The sequence below is a fragment of the Hemiscyllium ocellatum genome, chromosome 30 (genome assembly GCF_020745735.1).
Source record: "Hemiscyllium ocellatum isolate sHemOce1 chromosome 30, sHemOce1.pat.X.cur, whole genome shotgun sequence".
NCBI classification, from domain to species: Eukaryota; Metazoa; Chordata; class Chondrichthyes; order Orectolobiformes; family Hemiscylliidae; genus Hemiscyllium; species Hemiscyllium ocellatum.
The window spans coordinates 40,558,414-40,583,269 of NC_083430.1; the positions used below are offsets into that span (position 1 = coordinate 40,558,414).

The 24,856-nt window shown below is 43.5% G+C and overlaps 1 protein-coding gene and 2 non-coding genes across 3 annotated transcripts in view; 1 reads left to right on the forward strand and 2 right to left on the reverse strand.

Annotated features, from left to right (window-relative positions):
- The window catches only part of LOC132830033 (orexin receptor type 2-like), a 42,138-nt gene extending 22,719 nt beyond the window's left edge, over positions 1-19,419 (reverse strand). Inside the window, exons 1-2 of the mRNA XM_060847495.1 lie at positions 18,850-19,419; positions 9,600-9,911 (exon numbers count right to left, since the gene is read on the reverse strand). Coding sequence (XP_060703478.1) covers positions 9,600-9,846 — 247 coding nt within the window. The 5' untranslated portion in view covers positions 9,847-9,911; positions 18,850-19,419. The remainder of the gene's footprint in view (positions 1-9,599; positions 9,912-18,849) is intronic.
- Positions 17,163-17,234, reverse strand: trnaq-cug (transfer RNA glutamine (anticodon CUG)). Its single transcript has one exon. It is a non-coding gene; the product is annotated as a tRNA-Gln (tRNA).
- Positions 19,420-24,357: 4,938 nt separating the features above from the next.
- On the forward strand, positions 24,358-24,476 carry LOC132830172 (5S ribosomal RNA). Its single transcript, XR_009646336.1, has one exon. It is a non-coding gene; the product is annotated as a 5S ribosomal RNA (ribosomal RNA).
- The last annotated feature ends 380 nt before the right edge of the window (positions 24,477-24,856 follow it).

Sequence of the window (24,856 nt, forward strand, 5' to 3'; positions counted from 1 at the left end):
CTTGATGGTAATAATGAGCTTGTTGATGATATCTGGTCGACATGGACCAGTTGGACTGAAGGGTCTGTTTCTGTGCTGTACATCGCTATGGCTCTTTACAGGATGTCCCACTGAACTGTCACTTGGGCACTTCACGATACCTCCTGGTGGTATGGTTTGTGGAGAACAAGAATAAATACCTTTCCTAAAAGGTGATACTTGAATCAACAGGAGAAACAGTACCATTCACATTAACTCTTCACGTCCATACTCCCAGCATGAATGATGAAAATGCATATGAAATGATATGAAAAATGGGGGTGAATTTTCTCAAGGAGTGGGAGATGTGGAAGAAATTCACTATAGACCTTTTATTTTCAAAGTGTTTGTGAGATAGAGTTTTGAATTTCCTGAATCGATTTTATTCAACAATTTTTTTGGGCCTCCATTTCATTAATTGAGAACAGGAATTTTATAATCGAAGTGGAAACAATAATTTTTCTGAATGTTGTAAGAGTCATAACCCAGTTCTATCACCAGAGGGCGTTCTAACCTTACAGCAATCGGTCAGCAGATTATAACTAAAGGATAGATCTTCCACAAACGATAGATTATCGAAGAACATTCCTGCATCCTGTTTAACCATTCCAAAGTTCATCAGCATGCCTTGCTTAAATATATACATAGAAAGGAAAGTGCAGTGAATCAGTGAAAGTTGCAGTATGTGGCATAAAGTAGAATTTATGATTCCTTTATAAAGGCATCCATCAACATTTCTTTTGGTGAATTTAAATAAAATGCTCAATAGAAAATGAGGGTTATTCTGTCCTTACATCCACTGCCAAAGGGTTTACTTGTGGATCTGTACAACTTAAGAGAAGGAGACAAACACTTGAATTTCATCCCAGATATGGAGATCTGAGGTTGGGAGGAAAAGTGGATCCTGACCCCCCACTTACTACCGGGCACTTCTGAAATGGCTGGAATAAAGGCAAAGTATTGGGTTGGCTGGAGATCTGAACCGAGAAGACTTAAACTGGACTGGATACATTCACTCTGATACCAGTTCTCTCCAGGGCCTCTGTAGGAGCTGGCTGAGGGTTCGAAGCACTTGATTCCAAGTTGGCTGCTGCAGACCCATGCATGAAGGGGTGGGGGCGCCAGTGAGGGCTGGTGCAGGTGTGTGGGGATGGGTGGGTTTTGGGGGATGTGGGGACCTCATCAAGGCTGGGTGTTGGGGGGAGAGCTGTGTGAGGGTCAGGGAAGCAGGAGACTTTGAAACCTCCGACTGGGAAATCCAAAGGAAAGCTGAAGAATTCAGGGGGCAAGGGGATTTAGGAGAAATCATTTCAGAGGATTAGTGGACTCTTGGTTATGGGAGGGGGGGGAAAACGATCTGGCATTGTATCAGAACTCCCAAATATGGGGCCACTGCTTCAGAATAATTCCCGCGCTTGTATAAATGTATGGACATTCTGAAAAATAGGATAAAAATGAAAAGTGCTGGAGAAACTCAGCAGAGATTCAGCATTTGTGTGTGTGGTGTGGTGAGGGGGGGGGGGGGGGGTGGGTGGAGAGAGAGAGAGAAACAGAGTTATCACTCTCAGTCCAAATCACTCTGTTCCCTTTTCTAAAGAAGAATCATTCTGGGTGTAAAATGTTAACTGTATTTCGCTGTTCAGAGATACTTACCCGACCTGCCGAGTTTTTCCAGCACTGTCTGTTTTATTTATATATCCAGAAGTGGGTGTTGAATTTTTTACCCCATCACCCAATTTGTTGATCTATTGATATGGGTGATGTAATTTCTGCAGTTTAACTAAGGGTTAATAAGTAAGGGCGAACTGTGAGACTGAATGTAAGTTAGCCTGGAAACAGGGAGAAACTGTTATGTCAAAAACATGGCGGTTTGTAACCTTGAATGAAACTGACGTAAGCTGTTAATTAAAACTAGGCTGCTATGAAGCTAGGTAACCTTGGCAATAATACAATAGAAGCTCTTAAAATATTAGAAACATACAGATAACCAAGGCCTGGGATAGAGAAGCGTGAAATGTTTTAACCAATGGAATTGTCATTAATGTTTTTACATGTAAAAATAATGTATAAATATTAGTGCTGTAAAATCTTCCGTCGCGATTTTCCGAAGCTCTTTTTTTTTGGAAGACGCCCAAACTTGCAAGTTTGAAATAAACATCCGTTGCTCATTTGTGTGTCTCGCAGCATTTCGATTTGCCACGGGAAAAGCGGTAGCCGGAGGGGATGAGGGCTGGTGCTGTCAGCTTGGAGTTTGCCTCCTAGGACGGGACCTTGTGGACAGTCTCCCTTGAAGTCAAGGGTTAAAGGACAGTCCGCGGTCGGCAGAGTGTGGAGGCAGAACTCGGTTGATCTGAACTATAGCCCTAGTGTAGAGTAGTTAGCCGAGTGTCAGGGACTATTCTCCGGAGATTTAGAATACCTAGACAGAATTCACTTATAACAAATTTGGGGGCTCGTCCGGGATCTTAAAAGAACTCCCACGGGAGGCTCTGAATGATTCCGGGACACTGTGACACACACAGGTATTTGAGCAAACGATGTGAATAGGAAGCGCTCATAATAAAGTAAAAGGTTGAAGTTTTGATAAGGTAACAGGTTGAAGTGTTATCTTGAGTCGGACAACTCCGTGCACGGATCAAGGTAAGAACCTTCTCTGGTATTTGGGGTTTTCGCGGAATTGAGAAGTGTACACTGCCTTGTCGACTCTGTGGTTGTGACAGGTAACCGGGAAATTAAGGGTTCACTTGGTAACCGGGATAAAAGGGTTGACTAAGTAACCAGAGTATAGAAAACAGGTTAGCCTGAAGACCAACCATGGGTGGCCAATGTTCCGGGTCGAAAAAGGAACGGGAAGACGAAACCCCGAAAATTCCCTCTGATAGATTCTACAGAGATTGTGGAGGGTGGAAGAGATTAGTTACAAACTGATAGTGTTGAACCCCGCTTCTGGATGGTCTCTATTATCTTTACATAGAAGCAGTATAAGGGGGACAACTGAAGTTTATTTTTACCAGCAGCTTGCAGTAAGACCGGCAGAGAGAGAGAGAGAGTGCGAGAACAGCAAGCAAAACATTTAACCCTTTGTGATTTGATTTGAATGCACATTTGTTTGTCGGTGATTGAATGAGGAAGTTTTATTCACTGGAGCTTGAGTTCCAGGGTTGTTTTAAATGTGATTTTTATGTAAACTTAACATGATTTTTTTTTTCAATATGTGAAGTACAGTTGAATTTTCAGTACAACAGTAGGCTGTCGGAAAAAAAAGACGATAACTTCCATGGTTATTATCTGAGACCTTGGATTCGGTCATTAGAATTTCTTTTAACTTGAATTGACAAATTATTGTAAGATAGCTCTGATTATTTTACGACCTAAAGTATTGTAATTGAGAAATGATTGGTCAGGAGTACATAAGAAAACTAATTTTGGATTTAAAATAGGGTACTAAATGTGGGTGATTACAGTGGATTTCAAAATTGGGAACTGTATGCATTTTACATTTTAAATATTAAATACTGAATAAATTGACGTAAATATATAAATATGTTTACAAGTTAGGAACAGGCTTTAAAGTTAGTCAAGCATGAATTAATAAATTGGTGTTTGAGGATATGAGAAGCTAGGAACATTGCAATATTTCTTAAAAAAAGGAAGAACGTAACGACTAAAGTGCCGATAGGGGACAAGGAGATTGGGTTTGTGTATGACCCCCTCACCAGTGGGGAGGTCGGAACATTTAAAAGGAAATGATGGTCCTGGTTGAGAATCCGATAGGATTGTCAGAACAAATTAATTTATTTTTGAGGCCCGGTCTGTATATGTGGGCTGAGTTAATGTCTATTTTTGAATATACTATTTACTGGGGGAGAAAGGAGACTTATATGGGGATACTGGATAGGGAAAGTATTAATTGAGATTTAAAAAAAAAACTAGCAGCAGCACCGGTATTGAGCTTGCCGGACAATTTGGCATGAGAGGGGGATGGTTAGGGGTGAGGACAAATATCCCCTTCAGAACCCTAACTGGGACCACCACAATATAGAAGGGATAATACGTCAGACTTGCGAAATTTGATAATCCAAGGGATACAAACTTGCATCCCCAAACAGCAAAATTTAGCCAAGGTTTTCGACCTGAGGCAGGGAAAGGACGAGTCTCCCTGTGCGTTCTTACACAGATTAAGGGAGTCAGTTAGGAAATGTTCGAGTATAGACCCAGATGGGGAAATAGGATGAGGGATGGTAAAGGTTCACTTCGTGACAAAGGCATGGCCTGATATCCAGAAGAAGTTACAGAAGATAGAGGACGGGAGCGGTAGAAATGAGTCGGAGTTGTTACAGGAGGTTCAGAAGGTATTTGTATAGAGAGACATAGTGGCGGAGAAACGGAAGGCTAAGATAATGATAGAAGGGAGGACTGTGAGTCCCCTGGGAGGATGAATGAAGGACACAAGGATGTCGCGGAAGGGATAGAGGAAGTTGGCAGAAGGGTGGTGAAGAGAAGTGGAATGTCCAGGGTAAGGGCTATGGACAATGGAGGCCAAAACCCGCAGGATGTTATCACTGTGGGAAACTAGGTCATTTCAAACGAGAATGCCCGGAGTTACGGAGAGAGAGAGAGGGCATCTACGGGATGGAATGTGAATAGGGAAAGGAGTCGGATAGATAAGGTGGATATCTAAATCTGAATATTTATGTATGTTTGAATGAGATGGGCCGGCCCGATTAGGAAGAACGAACGGAAGCTGCTAGTATAACTGGGTATGTGGGTGTCTGAGTAAAATCTGTTTGTTGTAAGAGAGAGAGGATCTCTGTGTTGGTGAAGATCTATGTGTGTCTTTGTGTGTGTAAATCTGATTGTTAAAAAAAAAGTAGTCTCTGTGGATGTGAGAATTTGTGTTTGTGTATGAATCTTTTTGTGTGAAATTCTCTGCGAAAATCTGTGTGGAGCTGTGGAAGTAAGAAACTATGTGTCATATCTCAAAAAGAGAGAGAGCAAGCTACTGCTGCAAGCTGTGAGAGAGAATCTAGCAGAAGGCTTCTCAGCTAACAAGCAGTTTAACACTTTGTGCTCTGGCTTGCATTCATCTGTTTGTTGTAAAACTTGTTGTTTGTCATTTGATTCAGTGTGCTATTTTTGATTGTAATTTTATGAATGCTTAACGTTATTTTCTTTCATGATATAATTTTATTAGAACTTAAGGAGGGAAAGGAGGACCATTCATGAGATTGAGGGCGAGGTAGTAATAAGTTAGAACAATTCCAAATTCACATAAGGGGTGGTATCCACCTTCAGGAAAATGAGGCAGGGGAGCAGGGGCTCCGGCGGGGGGGGGGGAGGCAAATGTGCCCAGTTACACAGAGAGATAGGCTGCCGGTGAGGCAGGGGGGAACAGAAACTCTGAGGGCAGATGCGAATTAATATGGGTAACTTGAGAGTGAGTTTCAGGACGTTGAGACAGTAAGTAGACTGTATTGCGGTGAGACTGTTCATGGGGGCTATACGGCGCGTAGGGCTGCATTGAACAACTGTACGGGGGTGGGGACAGCGGTAGGTAGGGAGCGGGAGCTCCGGGGGCGGATGCGCCCAGACACAGGGAAAACATTACATTTGACGACTACGATGCGCTTGAAAGAATCAAAATGTTACTGACAACCGACCCTGGACAGTTCCCTATGTAGAGCAGTGACCTCCGGGGAAGAGGGGGGAGATCTGCCACATGGGGACTGCCCAGGCAGCAGTACTGGAGACTGGGAGTGGAGATAGTTGGGGAAAAGAGTTAGCACTTGAAGACCTGGTGGTCGAGGGGAGGTTGCTATGAGCTCCGACGCACAGACACAGGAGACAGCGACAGGCAGACATAGACAGAGAGACCAACACCGTATGAGAGAGAGAGAGAGAGAGAGAGAGAGAGAGAGAGAGCGCGATCGGCTGTGTGAGAGGACCTACAGAGAGAGAACGGAAGCTATTACATTTTGTTGTGTTTCTGGCTGAAAGTCATCTGTTCGTTACTGCATGAATGTTTGAGTGTTTATCACCTAGAGCTTGAGTCACGAGATATGTGTATGTGTAAATATGTTGAGACCCTGGGCTTCGCTGTTTCTCGTTTACTCCACCAGGGACTCCTGACTCAGACACCACCTCTGGATTTCGCTGTGCACACCATTGAACCCGGTGAAGGGGTTTTGATCAAACATTGGCAACAGCAAACTCTCGAACTTGTGTGGGACAGCCCGTTCCTAGTACTCCTCACCACTGAACGGCGGAGAAAGGCTGGCAAAGGGCCAATACCCTCTCCAGTTAAGAAAGGAGTCTGGACAGCCGAATCAACACGTGACCCACTGAAACTCAGACTGCACAGACTTTGAGTAACTGATTATACAGTGGCGACGCGAGCGCGGGGATTATTTCTGTAGAATTGTATGTTAAATTGTTTTGTGCTCCATTATGATGTTTCAGAGTTATGGTGCTAGACTGGGATTTGGGCAAATGTCTTTTTCTTATGTGGATGTATCATTGGTTGTTCCTGAGTCTAAAAATCCACAAGTGATAGAAGCTGATGCATGCAACTTAGTTGGTTGTTTGTCTGTAGATTTACAGAGACTATACCTCGGTACAAAGATACATTTTATTGACATGTTTGGGACTGGTAATGGGTATGAAGGTCTTGTCACGATACACAGGTCCCCCTTCCGTCCAGCTCGCAGTTGTCCCGATAGACAGTGTCACCCAATATACCTGATAATCAAGGAGACCTCATCGGACCAGTTTGGGGTGAGGTGAAGATAAACAAAAACATGGACAATTTGTTGGCTGCTGTTTTCGAGTTGATGTAGGGCAGAAAGAACTTGGGAACCCACTGGAAAGTTACAGAGGTAAAGGACTTGAGATAGACTTTCGCAATAGAAACGGAATATGGGGATGCAAATGCCTGGGTAGAATGGGTAAAGTCTGAACAGAAGCAATTGCTATGCATGTGCCTCCGGCAGGCCGTTGGCCCAAGTGGCCCCCTTTCCGCTCGGGTGGGAGCAGGACATGCAGGGCATGGAATGTATGATAGCTCTGTATCAGGAAGAGACTGCATGGAGTGATGGGCATTGTACCTCCCTATCTCGGATATTCCCTCCTTTGAAGGCGAAAGAGGTACGTGCTCCCCCCCACATTTTCAGGATTTGGGGGAGCTGACATTGTGTACAGAGGTTAACAATGTCACCGCAACAAAGAAAGGAGGGAACTATTCAGCACTACAGGTTCCCCGAGTGGATCTGTGGTGGTACTGTGGAGGGAAACTGTTGAGACCCACCCTGCCCCCAGATTGGGAAGGGATATGTGCAATTGTACAATTGGCAATTCCATTTACCCTGGCATTTGAGAAGGAAAACATAGTAGGGGAACAGGAAAGACATAAGAGCCAAGGGTGGTTTATTAACTTTACCAGAGACGCAGTCAAGGGGCTGGCGGAGCAACTGGACGCCACCAGTCGGATGGAGTGGGAGAATAGGCTAGCCTTGGATAGCAGAAAATTCGGGTGTAAATGCTGATTGGACTGGCTGGAGCTGTGGTTTGGGAAATGGAAAGGGGTGATGGTCTCAGTTATAGTTTCGTTCCTGGTGGTAACAGGGGTCTTAGTCGTTCTGGCCTGTTGAATAATTCCCTGTGTGTGGGGTTTAATCACCCGCCTTATTGAGACGGCCCTGATGAAGGGCGACCCACGTACAGTGGTGGGCATTCACCTCCAGACTGTTGCAGACGACCCTGAGGCTGATTGGGATAGACAGGCCATGATTATGCTGCAGAAATTACAGACCGTATAAAAAGACAGGGGGGGATTGATATGGGTGATGTAATTTCTGCAGTTTAACTAAGGGTTAATAAGTAAGGGCGAACTGTGAGACTGAATGTAAGTTAGCCTGGAAACAGGGAGAAACTGTTATGTCAAAAACATGGCGGTTTGTAACCTTGAATGAAACTGACGTAAGCTGTTAATTAAAACTAGGCTGCTATGAAGCTAGGTAACCTTGGCAATAATACAATAGAAGCTCTTAAAATATTAGAAACATACAGATAACCAAGGCCTGGGATAGAGAAGCGTGAAATGTTTTAACCAATGGAATTGTAAAATAATATTTAATCAAAGAATTGGCAGAGAAAAGCGTGAAATGTTTTAACCAATGGAATTGTCATTATTTTTACATGTAAAAACATTAATGTATAAATATTAGTGCTGTAAAATCTTCCGTCGCGATTTTCCGAAGCTCTTTTTTTTGGAAGACGCCCAAACTTGCAAGTTTGAAATAAACATCCGTTGCTCATTTGTGTGTCTCGCAGCATTTCGATTTGCCATGGGAAAAGCGGTAGCCGGAGGGGATGAGGGCTGGTGCTGTCAGCTTGGAGTTTGCCTCCTAGGACGGGACCTTGTGGACAGTCTCCCTTGAAGTCAAGGGTTAAAGGACAGTCCGCGGTCGGCAGAGTGTGGAGGCAGAACTCGGTTGATCTGAACTATAGCCCTAGTGTAGAGTAGTTAGCCGAGTGTCAGGGACTATTCTCCGGAGATTTAGAATACCTAGACAGAATTCACTTATAACACTATTAACCACCACCAGCCCCACCCACCCCACCTCCGCCCCCATCCCCCCTCCCCAAAAGCAGTAAATCACCCGTGTTTCCAAATGAATAATTTACATGCAAAACCTGTTAAGGACAATGCAGAGCATCAAAGGTGAGAGCGAGATATGGGGAGGGAAAGGGGCTAAATCGGAATGAAACCATGAGGAGAGATAAAGCATTCCACTCCATGGGGTATCCATCTCTCTCCGGAGGCATGGTGAGCATTGATAGATACTGTACTCCCTCTCCAAGGACATCTGGGTGCAAACATAACCACGGAAGAGGGGCAGACAGTTGGCAGAGATGACCCCCCCCCACCATGGCCCACTGCCTGGACCTGTTTGTAGCCAGCTTGGCCAGGTCCTGGAGCAGACCCACCAGGTGCTCCTGCCCACACCCCTCCGCACCCAAAGATCAGGAGCGTGGGGCTGAAGTATAACTAAAAACAGAACGTAACATTTTTCAAATAACTAAAAAGGGAGTGCAATTGCCTAAAGTCAGTATATACCTGGTCGGCAGACTCCACAAAACAAACAGTTAGACTGGGAATTGCTGGCACTTCCTGCTTTTATTTTCGATCGCCAGCAGCTGCAGCATTTTGCCATTGCAGAGTAAGTGAGCTCCACTTTATTCTCAGCTCAGTCTGAATGAGGGGTCAGGTTTGGATCAAATCACCCTACAAATACAGACACTCTCCTTAACCCCAAGGCAGGGTCTGAATAGCTTGATTGAAAGCTGCTTTCTGACACACAGCGATACACACAATGAAATGTCTGGAAGGGTAAGGATCAGTCAGTTCTCATGCAGGAATCTAGGCAGGACTGTGACAATGGTGAAATGTGCACATTCCTAAAGTTGGATTAATTTGGGAAGTCTATGGCTGGTGATTCTGTCACGAGGCGAAAATGTGGAGGGTAACTGCAAAGTTCCTGCTTTTCAAAGATACCTTGCTTAAAAACAAAATTTCAACCTACCTAAAATATTGCCAACAAGTGCCACCAAAAACACAATAATGTATCCAATAATAAAGACCCATTCATACAGTTTGGGATAGAGATACTCCCTCCATATGTACTGCAGAAATTCATCATCGCAGTCTGTGCCATCTCCTGCTGTTGGTGTTCCATTTAAGATGGGTGCAGTCAGATTGGACACGTGCAAAGTATGATTGAGATATCCATTTGTAACCTTGGTACTGAGGCACAGACCAGTACAATTCATTTCTAAGATCGCAGTATCAGTGAGTGAATTACTAAGACAGCCATTCACAGTCAGGATTCCAATACCTGAAAAACAGGGAATGCACTAATGAGAACTTTTACAAACCATATATTTTGGATTATAATCTATTTCCAAGCAGTCATTAATACAAGTGGTACAGCATTATAATCAGCTTTGCTGCTAGCATGATTTGTCTCCAAGATGACATTTCCCATTCAATATCATCCAGACTGGCTGGAGTCATCGAAACAGAAAATAGGTGGAGTAGGCCATTCAGCCCACCAAGCCTGCACCAACATTCAATATGATCAGGCAAGCTCAGTCTCCCATTTCTGCTTTCCCGCCGTCCCCCTTGATCCCTTTAGCTGCAAGAGTCACGTCCAGCTCTCCCTCTTGAATATATCTAACAACCTGGCCCCAACAGCTTTCTGTGGGAGAGAATTCTGCAAGTTGATAACTCTCCACGTGATGAAATTATTCCTCATTGCAGTCAAGGGCTTACTCCTTATTCTTAGACTGTGGGAAAAATAAGTTAGTTTTCGGAGTCAATCAATCATTTCAGAGTTGCTATTACACACCCCTGGAGCAAATGGGACTTGAATCCAGGCCTCTCAGTTGAGGGGTAAGGACTCTGCCTCAGCACCACAGTAGCCCCTTGTTGTTTGATGCTGTGAATTTATTCATGTTGTGGTAGTTCTTTGCAAGTCTCTAATTTAAGATGAAGGTGGCTTTGTCAGCTTTGCTAAATGCACATTTTGATTTAATTTGGTTTGGTTAGTTGTTATTGTCATGTGAAAAGTATTGAGTGCTATCCAGGCAAATCATACCTTACATGAATACATCAGGGTATTAGAACACAATGTAGAATAAAGTGTTACAGCTACAGAGAAAGATCAATTCTAATATATGAGAGGTCCATTCATAAGACTGATAACAACAGTGAAGAAGTTGTCCTTAAATATGTGGGTACGTGTTTCCAAACTTTTGTATCTTCTTCCCAATCGAAGAAAGTGGAAGAGAGTATGACTGGGGTAAGAGGGGTCTTTGATTATGTTGGCTGCTTTCCTGAGGTAGTACTGATTGACTCAATGGAAGAAAGGCTGGCTTTCATGATGGATTGGGCTGCGTTCACAATTCTATGTAATTTCTCGTGGTCTTGGACAGAGCAGTTGCTGTACCAAGCTGTGATACATCTGGATAGGATGCTTTCCATGGCGCATCAATAAAAATTGATAAGAGTCATTGTAGACATGCTGAATTTCCTTAACCTCCTGAGTAAATAGAGGTGTTGGTGTGTTTTCTTGACTGCAGCATTGATGTGGATGGACCAGGATAGATCGTTGGGGGATATTTTCTCCTCGGAACTTAAAGCTGTCAATGACCTCCACCTCAGCACCATTGATACAGACAAAGGTGTGTCCCCCACTCCGCTTCCTGAAGTCAATAACAACGCCTTCATTTTGCTGGCATTGAGGGAGAGATTGTTGTCTTAACACCATGTCGCTAAATTGTCTCTTTCCTTCCTGTACTCGGTTTCATCCTTGTTTGAGTTCTCACCCACTATAAATGGTGTCATCAGCAAATTTATAAATGGAGATAGAGCTGAACTGACTAAGCAGTCATGTGTGTATGTGAAGTGTAGTAAGGGGCTGATTACACAGCCTTGCAGGCCTGTGTTGATTATTATGGAGGAGATGCTGTTGCCTATCCTTACTGTTTGTGGTCTATAGGTCAGGAAGTCGAGGATGCAGATGCAGAGAGGGGGAGCAGAATGCTAGGTCTCAGAGTTTGGTGATGAGTTTTGTTGGAATTATTGTGTTGAAGGTGGAACTAAAGTCAATAAGTAGGAGTCTGACCTTGGTGTCCTTGTTATCCAGAGGTTTCAGGGATGAGTGTAGAGCCAAGGAAATGGCATCTGCCATGGACCAGTTGTGACAGTAGATGAACTGTAGCAGACCAAAGCAATCTGGGAGGCTGGAGTTGATGTGTGCAATTACTAACCTCTCGAAGTTCTTCATAATGATGGATGTCAGAGTCACTAGGTGGTAGTCATTAAAGGCCCACAGCCTGATTTTTCTTTGGCGCCAGGATGATAGTGGTCTTTTGGAAGCTAGTGGGAACCTAACAATGTGGTAAGGAAAAGGTTAAAGATGTCTGCGATTACTCCCGCCAGCTGGTTCCCACAGGATCTGAGTGCATGACCCAGAACTCCATCCAGGCCAGTCACTGTCTGTGGGTTCACCCTGGAGAAGACTGGTCTGCCCCTTGTGAGGCTGGGGGGAGCAGTGACTGTGGATACAGGGGCATCCAATGCTGTTGGGGCAGGGGACATCATTTTACTGAAGTTCTGTTCAAATCGAGGGGGGGATGTATGGTTGTGAATTATTCTACTCAATGCTTTAGTTACTTCAGATTTTTTAAAATCAGCCTGGTTGAGAGTTATAACATGCATCGTAATAGCAGATGGGAAATGCAACACACCCCCCCCATGCCAGAAGCAGGGACTCTACCTTGTATTTCATATGTTACACAAGGTCTGAATCATGTTTATTTTATTGCTGCTTCCTGTTTACAATCTGTCTATCATGCTTCCTAAAGTTACAATAGCCACAGCATTTTGAAAGTGCTTCATTGGGTCATAAAACATTTGTGACTCCCTCAAACTGCAACAGCATGACAGAGCACAGGAGTACGTTCCTCCAAGGGACATACAGACACACTGCTCTTTTCTAATCATGCTGTTCAGGGATGTTATGGCACAGTTCTGGGGTTGGTGGGACTTGAATACAGGCTCTGCTAGGCCAGAGGCAGGGGCACAAATGCTGCACCACAACAGCCCCAATTAATGCACTTTTATTAGTGAGTCATTAATTGTCTGTCTTGTGGTTAGAAAATTGGCATCACACACCCAGATAGCTGTGAATGGGAAGCTAACGTATTGGTCAGACATTCTGTCAAGCTGACGCTCTTTAGAATATAAAGTTGATAAATGACTGTATAAGCAGGACCTACCCTGCCCCGAGGTTGTAGAAAGTAAAATCCAGTGAAGTACGATTATAAAGGCATTTTAGGAAATGAATAATGAATGATTGGAATGTAAAAGATGCAGCCTGATCATTTCTGTTCTAACAAACTTTGGATCTCAAATTGACATCTTAAGTGCTGACAGACTGAGAAGGTAACAACAATCGTACACTGAAAGTGTCAGTCTCTGAATTTTTGCAGCCATTTGCAGCCACCTTTCTGACAAAGCAGCCTTTAGTTCTCCAAGTGTCTTTAGAATGCCAAATGAACAGGTCTGACCAAAACTCTGATCAAGGCTTTTTGCAAGGTTTGCGAAGGTTTGTAGCTCAGGTTGAGGTTTAGGGTGTAGGCTTGCTCACTGAGCTGTAGGTTTGATATCCAGATGGTTCATACCTGGCTAGGTAACATCAGTGGCGACCTCGAAGTGAGGCAAAGCTGTGTCTCCTGCTTTCTATTTGTTTGTCCTGGATGGGGTTTGGGGTGATGGTCATTTCCTGTTCGTTTTCTGAGGAGTTGAATAGATGGTACCTATATCTATGTGTTTGTATATGGTGTTGTGGTTGGAGTGCCAGGCCTCTAGGAATTCTCTGCCATGTCTTTGCTTAGCCTGTCCCAGGATAGATGTGTTGTTCCAGCCGAAATGGTGTTTTTTTTCCCTCCAGGTGTAGGGCTACGAGGGAGAGAGGGTCATGTCTTTTTGTGGCTAGCTGGTATTTGTGTATCCTGGAGGCTAACTTTCTTCCTGTTTGTCCTACGTAGTGTTCGTGGCAGTCCTTGCATGGAAGTTTGTAGATGACGTTGGTTTTTTCCATGGGTTGTACTGGGTCTTTTAAGTTTGTTAGTTTTTGTTTGAGAGTGTTGGTGGGTTTGTGTACTACTAGGATTCCGAGGGGTCTTAGTAGTCTGGCTGTCATTTCTGAAACTTCTTTGATGTATGGTAAGCTGGTTAGGGTTTCTGGCTGTGTTTTGTCTGCTTGTCGTGGTTTGTTCTTGAGGAATCTGCGGACTGTATTTTGTTTGAGTATCTGTTCTTCTGGACTACGTTGTAAAGGTGGTTCTCCTCTGTTTTCCGAAGTTCGTCTGTGCTGCAGTGTGTGATGGCTCGTTGTTTGTGTGTGTTAGGATGGTTGCTGGTGTAGTTAAGTATTTGGCCAGTGTTTGTCGGTTTTCTGTATACGCAGGTCTGTAGTTCTCCGTTGTCCGTTCTTTCGACTGTGACATCCAGGAATGCAAGTTTATTGTTGTTTCTTCCTCCTTGGTGAACTTCATGCCTGTGAGGGTGTTGTTGATGATGTTAAATGTCTCTTCTATCTTGATGAGAAATAAAGTTCACCAAAGAGAACTGTTCGTTTTAGGTCAGAGCCAACTCACCTTGGTACATTGACTGACTCCATAAACCAGCTATATTATATTCATCCAGTCTCATTAGGCTCTCTATGCCCATGCCAACACCTTGCTCAATCGCAATGGATCCAAACCAACCCTCAAAAGCACCAATATAGTTGCTGCACCAATAGATTTTCAACCTGCATGGATCCTTTAATCAGATGAAATAGGTAGGCACACTCTGCCTTGGCTTGTTCACACACTCAATAGGTTGCCTGCAGCAGACACTGAACTAAAAAGGATCTCTGGTTAGCGATCATCTAAAAGTATATTAAAAGCTGGTTAAATGTCTATCATTCCAATAGTGAGTGCTATTCCTCTGCAGCTGATCCCTAGATTTAATCTAAAATATTTCCATCCCTGCTGTGAGAAAGACATCGGAGTCTCTAAATGTCTTAACAACAAAATACAGCATAACTATGAATATACCAACTTTCAATTACTGAATAATATTTTGCATCAACTAACTGTGTATCTCACTTTTTCATTCTAATTGCTGTTACCGCAATAGAAATTAGCATCTATAGCAAAATGGTTTGCATTCAGACTTATCTGAAACCTAACAAAACTTTGATGAAAAATTTACCTTGCTTTTATTTTGTATTTTTTTTTGCTTTCCTGGGATTTCTTACTACGCTGTTCATGTCTAAACTTGGACTAATTGTCAGAACTGAATTCATTGCACAATACAGAGAACAAATTCATTGTAGGCTCATTTTAGCTTCAGCGGTCTGTTTGACCCTGATCAAGGCAATCAGACAACTTCAAATTTGTTTTGCAACATTCGTCACATAGAACCTGCTATTGAATCTAATCCCGCTGCCGAAGGTAGAAAAATAAATGTATTTGGGCATTTGAAACCTTCCATGCAGCAATGTCAGAAGCTCAGTATTAGGGTAATTTCATACAGGTGTGACCCTTATATTACACCAATCTGTTACACCAGTTTGCTGCACTTGCAATTTTCCTAAAATGCAGTCATACCTGTGTGAGTTTCTGCTGAGTTTATTTGACTTTATGGGGAAACTGGCTACATTTTTAGTGGGAGAAAGGGAGGACTAGAGATCAGAGTCGAAGAGTGTGGTGCTGGAAATCTTCATCCTGACGAAGAGCTTATGCTTGAAACGTCGACTCTCCTGCTCCTCGGTTGCTGCCTGACCGGCTGTGCTTTTCCAGCACTATATTCTTCGACTGCATCTTTTGTGTACAAGATTTAATGAAATTTTTCAAAACATTAAACCCGAGTGTCCAGAATGCAGATATCTAAAATGGGACTGTCCTCAATAGGCCACAGGTTTGATTAGATTAGATTAAATTACTTACAGTGTGGAAACAGGCCCTTCGGCTCAACAAGTCCACACCGACCCGCCGAAGCACAACCCACCCATACCCCTACATTTACCCCTTACCTTACACTACGGGCAATTTAGCATGGCCAATTCACCTGACCCGCACATCTTTGGACTGTGGGAGGAAACCGGAGCACCCAGAGGAAACCCACGCAGACACGGGGAGAACATGCAAACTCCACACAGTCAGTCGCCTGAGTTGGGAATTGAACCCGGGTCTCAGGCGCTGAGAGGCAGCAGTGCTAACCACTGTGCCACCGTGCTGACAACACGTGCAAACCAATTCCCATTGCTGAAATGAAAGGCATAATGCAGATTTTTTTGTCTTGCACTCATCATGCCATATGCAAAAATGCCACACTTTAAATGATCGCAACAAGTTATGCTACACAAGGAGAGGTGTGTGATTGCTTGGCAAGTACTGCCCAACGCAGAATCACATCTATCACTAGATGTTTCTATTTAAATGGAATGAGTTCTAATCTCCTACCTCATGCCTATTTCTGATATGTTGACAATATGTTTGCTATCTTGGAATCTACACCACAGGTAAAGAGGCCATAAATAATTGTTGAAAAGGTCACAGCCTTGAAGGACTGTTTCTCTCTCCACAAATGCCTTCCGGACCTGCTGAGCATTTCCAACATTTTCTGCTTCAGTTTCAAATTTCTAGCAACCACAGTTTTCAGTTTTTCTGTAGCTTATAGCGTATGCAGGTGCGCAACATCATTCATTCTGTTATATTTTCAATGCTTCTTTCCAAATCATGAACATTTCCATTTTCACACACTTTGTCAGGGTGTTGGGTCACCTTTCTGATTATTTGTATATTCTTTGCCAATGCCCTTACTTGGTTCACTTTACGTGCAGCTTTGCCCTTGGCAATCCAATTACCAAGCAAACTAACTGTCTTAATAACTTATAAAACACAACACCTGACTACTGCATTTTGAAGGGTAAGGTTTAATTTGTAAAATACTTGGAGTTGGAACGTGCTTTTTGCCACCAGGATGAATTAGTGTCCAGTAAAAATAAAGTGAGCTCTCTAGTCCTCTCTAGTCCTCTTGGAGCCTGTATTTTATTTAGGATGATTACAAGCTGATTGGTAGGTGCATAATTTTTATGTAATGTGGGAGTACTTGGCTGTCGGAGGTACCATCTTAAACTGAGATCCTATCTGCCCTCTCTGATGGATTACTTACAGTGTGGAAACAGGCCCTTCAGCCCAACAAGTCCATGCCGACCTGCCGAAGCGCAACCCACCCACACCCCTACATTTACCCCTTACCTAACACTACGGGCAATTTAGCATGGCCAATTCACCTGACCTGCACATCTTTGGACTGTGGGAGGAAACCGGAGCACCCGGAGGAAACCCACGCAGACACGGGGAGAACGTGCAAACTCCACACAGTCAGTCAGTCGCCTGAGTCGGGAATTGAACCCAGGTCTCTGGCGCTGTGAGGCAGCAGTGCTAACCACTGTGCCACCGTGCCACCCGCGATTTTGTGAAACCGACAGTTTTGTCAAAGACGATCGCTCACTCTGCCAGCGAGAAGGCTCCACCGAAATTTGAACTCGGATCGCTGGATTCAGAGTCCAGAGTGCTCACCATTACACCATGGAACCCCTTGGGGATGGGATTCAAAAGATCTGATCACCACTATTTTGAAGAAGTGTAAATTAATTGGAGTGGCACAGTGGTTAGCACTACGGCCTCACAGCGCCAGAGACCCGGGTTCAATTCCTGCCTCAGGCAACTCTCTGCGGGGAGTTTACACGTCCTCCCCGTGGGTTTCCTCCAGTTTCCTCCCACAATCCAAAAATGTGCAGGTTAGGTGAATTGGCCATACTAAATTGCCCCTAGTGTTAGTTGTAGGGGAATGGGTGGGTTGTGCTTCGGTGGGTCAGTGTGGACTTCTTGGGCCGAAGGGCCTGTTTTCACATTGTAATCTAATTGTGTTCTGGCCAAAATTTGCCCTTCAGTCAACATCACAACCAATCATTATCCTGTTAACATTCAAGTGAACTTTCTGTGCACAAATTACCTGCCACATTACTGCACTGCGATAAAACCTATACTCCAAACATAATGCATTGGCAGTAAAGCATTCGGAGATGGTCTGTTCTTGTGAAATGCACAGGAGGCATTTTTAAAAATGTCTTTTATCTGATGCATCGAAATGTAACATAATCTTTAAAAACATTTTGTCTCTCTTCAAAGCACCATCAAGGGCACCCTGGATAACATCTCTTCCACATACAGTTAGTTATTTGCTGCCATTCCACATGTTACATCTTTCGTTACTATCATACTGCTACATTCCCTTCTACATTTTGATAAACTGCAGTGGATTTGATTCTTCCAAGCTTGGGGCTAACATTAGCCAAGGATCCCAGCTTCCCAGCAGCCAGTAAGTGACCATCCTTTCAGGGTGAAATATTTCAAACCATTTCCCAAAATGCTGGGGCACTGTAAATTTTATTCACCTTCCTGACCTAGTGCTGAGCAGTTTGCTTACGAATGTTCAGACAGTAGATGAAATCCAACCTCAGCCTCCCGAGTCAGGGAGATTAAAGCCATCTCTAACTGTCAATCAAAACTGGCAATATTTGTGTATGTGGGGACACGCAGTCAATCCGTTTCTATTGCTTTCAGCTTAGAATGGTGCAGTTTTATTGGCATTCTTGCAAATTCAATAAAACTTCCCTCGAATTATTTTTCATGAAGAAATTCAATATTGCTTTAAAAATCTCCATTCTTACTCGAGGAGTTTGTGATTTTTAAAAAAAGTTAAATTTAGTGGGTAGTGACCAATTTTGTTTCTGTACAGTTGATGATTTGGACTTGTGGTAAGTTTCTATCGAATTTTATCAAACTCAAGGCATTTCCAATTACACCCAACAGTCACAGAGACTTCTGGAGAATCACTGCTGTTTATCCGGCTTTCCACAACACACCCCGGCGAACTGATCAATCCAACATTTGCAATGCTCTTAATTGCCAACTTGTCACAACAACCAATTGTTAGCACAAACAAATGCGAGTGAATAGGTTGTGATTGTTTCACGTGACGAGGATAGAGGTTTAAATCGTTTTATTTAAAAAAAAACCTTTCCCTTCGAGAATGACGAGGTTTAATGGTGAACAAACAAGATACAAAGCCGGAAAGCATGCCCCGCGGATTGGGTCCGTGTTAAAGCGAACCTCGTTCCCTCTAGATGAAGAAATGAATTGTGTTACCTGTTACTGTGTTCCTCCACTCTTACACGGAGTCTGGAATATGACCGAACAGCAAACAGAAAAGACTCTCCCAAGTGTTGTGAAGATGCTGTTCAAAAGCTCCTCTGAATGTTCACCACCAGTCCCCAATATTTGCCTGGGAGTTCTCTTCAGATGTTTCAGTTCGAGAATGAACCCTTGTCCTAGTTGGGCTCCGGTTAACCCTTCAATGTGCTGTGAGGGTGTGAAGATGGTAACAGTTGCAGATGGAGAGATTCAGTGTCTCACCCACCTCTTCCAGGTGGACTCAGATACTGCTGCCAGCAACGATTCATCATTCCTCTCTGTTCAACGGCATTTTTTGCTGAAAATGGAATTGTAGCTATAAATAACCCGTGGAAGCGAACACTTGCTGGAGAAATCGGGCTTACCGTTACTGCTAGGTTACTCTAGGCTAGTGAACACCGATTGACACGTGTAACCCCTTTGTCAGCTAGCTTTCAGTTAGTTCGTTTACCTGGACCTCCAAACTTGACAATAAGAGACAAGAACTCTGTACCTTCTGCCTCTGTGTAGCTGTGATTCTCTCTGATTCCTTATCTGTCTGTAATTTTCTCTCTGTATACCTATCTCCTCTTTCACTAAATCATTTTCGTGCTGCCCTGTGTGTGTGTCTTGTTTATCATTGTGCCTGTTGCTGAATCTAGTAACAAGATAATAACAAGTAGAAGCAGGAATAGGCGATTAGGTCCATTGAGCTTGCTGGACCATTCAAGAGCATAATGACTGATCCCATTGAAGCCTTAACAGCACCTGATTGGATGAAAAGACCTTGACACACCTTAATCAACTGTACCCTATAAACTGTGACTCCCTTGTCTGTCACAAAACTATCTGAGCCTTTATTATGTTCAAATAAAATGGAGGAGGCGCGTAGGATTCAACTCTGTATGGAAAGGTGTACTGGAAACACTTGCATGATGGCACTTATACAATTTTATATTGATATTTGAGGGTTAGAATATTTTTCAAAATATATTTTTCAAATCAGTCCTGAAAACCCTCATTCTGGAGAAATCATACTCGACTCAAAACATTAGCTGTTTCTTTCTCTCCACAGATGATGCCAGACCTGCAGAGATTCTCCAGCATTTTGCAGTGTTTGTTGATAAAGGAGCCTTTTGCCAACACTGCTTTCTGGTCTGTACCAGGATGGGTGTTAAGCTTCAAACATGTGTGATCACTGAACCTACAATGACAATGGGTTCTGGATCAGTGGTGCTGGAAGAGCACAGCAGTTCAGGCAGCATCCAAAGTGCAGTAAAATCGACGTTTTGGGCAAAAGCCCTTCATCAGGAATAAAGGCAGTGAGCCTGAAGCGTGGAGGGATAAGCTAGAGGAGGGTGGGGGTGGGGGTGGGGAGAGAGTAGCATAGAGTACAATAGGTGAGTGGGGGAGAGGATGAAGGTGATAGGTCAGAGAGGAGAGGGTGGAGTGGATAGGTGGAAAAGGAGATGGACAAGTCCGGACAAGTCATGGGGACAGTGCTGAGCTGGAAGTTTGGAACTAGGGTGAGGTGGGGGAAGGGGAAATGAGGAAACTGTCGAAGTCCACATTGATGCCCTGGGGTTGAAGTGTTCCGAGGCAGAAGATGAAGCGTTCTTCCTCCAGGCGTCTGGTGGTGAGAGAGTGGCGGTGAAGGCAATTACAATGCACTACCGAAACTGACTGGTTAAAGAGGGCAATACACAAAATTCATTGCAGGTCCATCAGAATTTGTAAAATGGAAGACAGTTTCATGTTTTAGTCGCATGATCTTTTTCAGAACTGAAGAGAGGTTCAGCAGAAATGTTAGACACATTAAATACTAAGGTCTGTTTTCAGGTGCTGACTGCTCGTTTTCAATATTTTCTTATTTTGTTTCAGGTTTCCACTCTTTGCGCTTGACCTCCCTTTCATGGTGCAGGATTTAAGGGAAACTTACTTGGTATTGAACGACTTCCAACTGAAGCAGCAATATTAGCAGGAGCTGACTGACACTGGGTACTGTCAACGACTGAAAGTAGTTGGCTTCAAATGTGAAAAGGGCAGCATTTTTGAAGAATGCTAATAGACTCATAGATGTTTACAGTGCAGAAAGAGGCCATTCCACCCATTATGTTCATACTGGTCAACAAAAATCTAACACCAATAATCCCATTTTCCAGCTCTTGGCCCATAGCCCTAGAAGCTGTGGCAATGCAAGTGAATATGTATTCTCTGTTTATATGTTCAATATATCAATTTATATATGTAGCAATAAATATTTATTAATGCTTATTTTGTTTAACTTTATTTTAAAATGCAATAATTCTAGTCTTGTGTTTCTTTCAAACAATTGTAACTGCACATTAGTTGAATTGGACATCACTGCAGTTATTCCCAAATGCTTGTTATTTGATTCAAAAACCGGGTGAAGTTGACGTTTCTGGAGGAAATAGCTTGCCCGGGTTCAATGGGAAACAATTTTGCAAAATGATTAAGTTGTGTTGGGCAGAGAGGGGGTGATTCTCGGTACAGCTTTGATCCTTCTTACCTGAGGCTATCTGAAGCCTCTCTCCAGTGGCAAGTTACCTCTGTTTACAGGTAAAAAATGAGGTCTGCAGATGCTGGAGATCAGAGCTGAAAATGTGTTGCTGGTTAAAGCACAGCAAGTTAGGCAGCATCCAAGGAACAGGAAATTCGACGTTTCGAGCGCAAGCCCTTCATCAGGATTCCTGATGAAGGGCTTGTGCCCGAAACGTCGAATTTCCTGTTCCTTGGATGCTGCCTGACCTGCTGTGCTTTAACCAGCAACACATTTTCAGCTACCTCTGTTTACAGTTAATTAGTCTGGGTCTGTCTGCAGGGGTAATGTGGAGAGGGCAAGTCCAGGATGTCTGTCTAAGGTGGAGATGCATATTTATGTTGCATGCCTTCACATCCTTATCTTCCTTTATTACAACTAAAGAATGCAGGTTATTTCCATATGGTGCACATGGTTAAGATCAGATTGCTGTATTGCAAAATTATATGGCATTGTGCAATCACTTACAAGTAAGGGCTTTAATAAATAACTAGAATAATCTCAAAATTAGTGTCAGGTCTCATTCATTGCCACAAGCAACTGTGTCCTCATAAGCTGTCAGAATTTCATTTTATTTTGCCTAATCAACAATCCAAAAACCTGATGCACTTCTTTGTTTATTGTTTTATTGCTACATTGGCCAAATCTAAGCTGCAACTTATATTTGGACACCAGTGCCAATAGATAAGATGGAGTTTCAACTTGTATCCTATAATGTTTCCGCAATATCTCTTTTTATACCGATATTTAGCCAAATCAGTCATCTGAACTTAAAACGGAATGTTGTTGCTGCATTATTTCTGTAGAATGGAGGAGTAGAGGCAGTGCACTCCCATGTCCCTGTGGTCTTATGCCTTGTTGTGGTGGTTTCTGGGAACCTTTGGTGTTCTTGATACCACTTGTCTTTGTTTTTCCCTTGGGCTGATGTGGATGAACTGATCTTCTCTCGGTGAGATGGTACGGCTCTTCTTCTTGGATCATCTTGCTCCTTCTTCCCCTTCTGTCCCTGTGGATACATATATCTTATTTTGAGGGCTGATTATCAATGTCAATCACTTGGTCTAACAACTCTTGACCAGTGGCCATGGAACAGCCACTCATGACATCAGGTGACTATTGTCCCTTGCCCACCTTCATCTTGGTTAGTTTTCGTTCCTTCTAACAGCATTTTTTGTTACTTTTGTAACACTGCATTGAGAATGAAGTAGGATGATACCTGATAAATTGTGAGTCAAGACCTTGCTAATTCTGAAGACCCATCCTCTGTTTTGACAAAGACCTTTTTTAACGTTTGCACAAGGCTGGTTAATAATGTGACACAGTTAGATGATGTCTCATGTGCCACAGGATTAATCACATGTGGGCTGCTGAGTTAATACAGGTTTAAGGAGGCCCCAATTCTCAACATCCCTCTCAGACTTCACTACTCCAAAGAAAACAAGCCCAGCTTGTCCAAACCTTCCTTATAGCTCATACCCTCCAGCCAGACAGCATCCTATAATGTGCTGACTAGAAATGTATGCAATATTCCAGTTATAGCCATATCAGTTTTTATACAGTTCTACCATAACTTTCCCGCTCTCATATTCCATGTCTCAATAATTAAAGCGCATATCCTATCTTAAGCACATGTTTACTTGCAGTGTGGAAACAGGCCCTTCGGCCCAACAAGTCCACACCGACCCTCTGAAGACCAACCCACCCAGACCCATTTCCCTCATCACCTAACACTACGGGCAATCTAGCATAGGCAATTCACCTAACCTGCACATCTTTGGACTGTGGGAGGAAACCCACGCAGACACAGGGAGAATGTTCAAACTACACACAGACAGTTGCCTGAGGTGGGAATTGAACCTGGGTCTCTGGCACTGGGAGGCAGCAGCGCTAACCACTGTGCTACCGTGCACAACAAAACCCCTTTGATTTTCAAATGCTTTCCAGGATATTGCCATTCATAATGTAATCCCTTCCTTTGTAAATTCATATCAGCCTTTCTGAGAAAGGGGTGTGAAAGATGTTCTTTTGTCTGGCTGGATTGATCATACTCCACTCAGAATCCTCATACTTTGCAGCATCTCTTTAGTTGAACGGTGTCAAGGACAGAAGTGAAGAAGACAGAATGCAATTACTTTGACAGACAATCCTACATGACGCTTGGCATTTAAAGCATTGTGTAAGAAACATATTCTGGAATTTTCTCTTTGAAAGAACGACTCACGTTTATATAGCACTTTTCATGGACATCTCAAAGTGCTTTGCAGCCAATAAAACAGTTTTTAAGGAATGTTAGCTGTTGGAATGTGGGAACATTGCTTTCGATTCATACACATTAAGCTTCCACAAACAGCAACATGGTAATGAAATAAAACATGCTAGAGATCACAGCCAGAATTTGGATGCTGTCTGACCCGTTGTGATCTCCAGCGTCTTGTTGTTTTCAGTTAGCTTTCTATTATCTGCAGTAATTTGCTCCTAGCTATATCATAATATCCACATCATCTGCTTTGAACAGGATTGACCAGGACACCAAGGATAACTCGCCAGTTTTTTTGTGAAATAGTTTACGCAATCTTTTGCATACCCTGGAGCAGATGGATATGCAGGTGACAGTGCAGTGCTCCCTCAATCCTGCATTGGGATATGAGCTTCATACTGGAGTGGGACTTGAACCCAGAGGCTCAGAGGCAAGAATGTGATTAATTGAGTCAAGGGTGACTAGCTTCTTACTGTTCTTTCTTCTGTTTCAATATGTAGTCCTTGTAATAAACATCAGCTTCATATTAATTGTGGTTGTACAACAAAACGGATTCTACTTGCTCTGGAGTCACAAATAAGCATGATGAAAAATTGGCCTGATGTTTAATGTAAAGAATCTCTTGCCTACGGCCATACTAGTCTGAGCCTACGGCCATACTAGTCTTGCCTACGGCCATACTAGTCTGAAAACGCCCGATCTCGTCTGATCTCGGAAGCTAAGCAGACTCAGGCCTGGTTAGTACTTGGATGGGAGACCGCCTGGGAATACCAGGTGCAGTAGTTTGTTTAGGGCGGCACGGTGGCACAGTGGTTAGCACTGCTGCCTCACAGCACCAGCGACCCGGGTTCAATTCCCGAGTCAGGCGACTGACTGTGTGGAGTTTGCACGTTCTCCCCGTGTCTGCGTGGGTTTCCTCCGGGTGCTCCGGTTTCCTCCCACAGTCCAAAGATGTGCGGGTCAGGTGAATTGGCCATGCTAAATTGTCCGTAGTGTTAGGTAAGGGGTAAATGTAGGGGTATGGGTGGGTTGCGCTTCGGCGGGTCGGTGTGGACTTGTTGGGCCGAAGGGCCTGTTTCCACACTGTAAGTAATCTAATCTATTACAATGTAAGTAATCTAATCTAAAAAGTGGGTAATTGTTGTTCCCAGCCACTTAACTCCTGT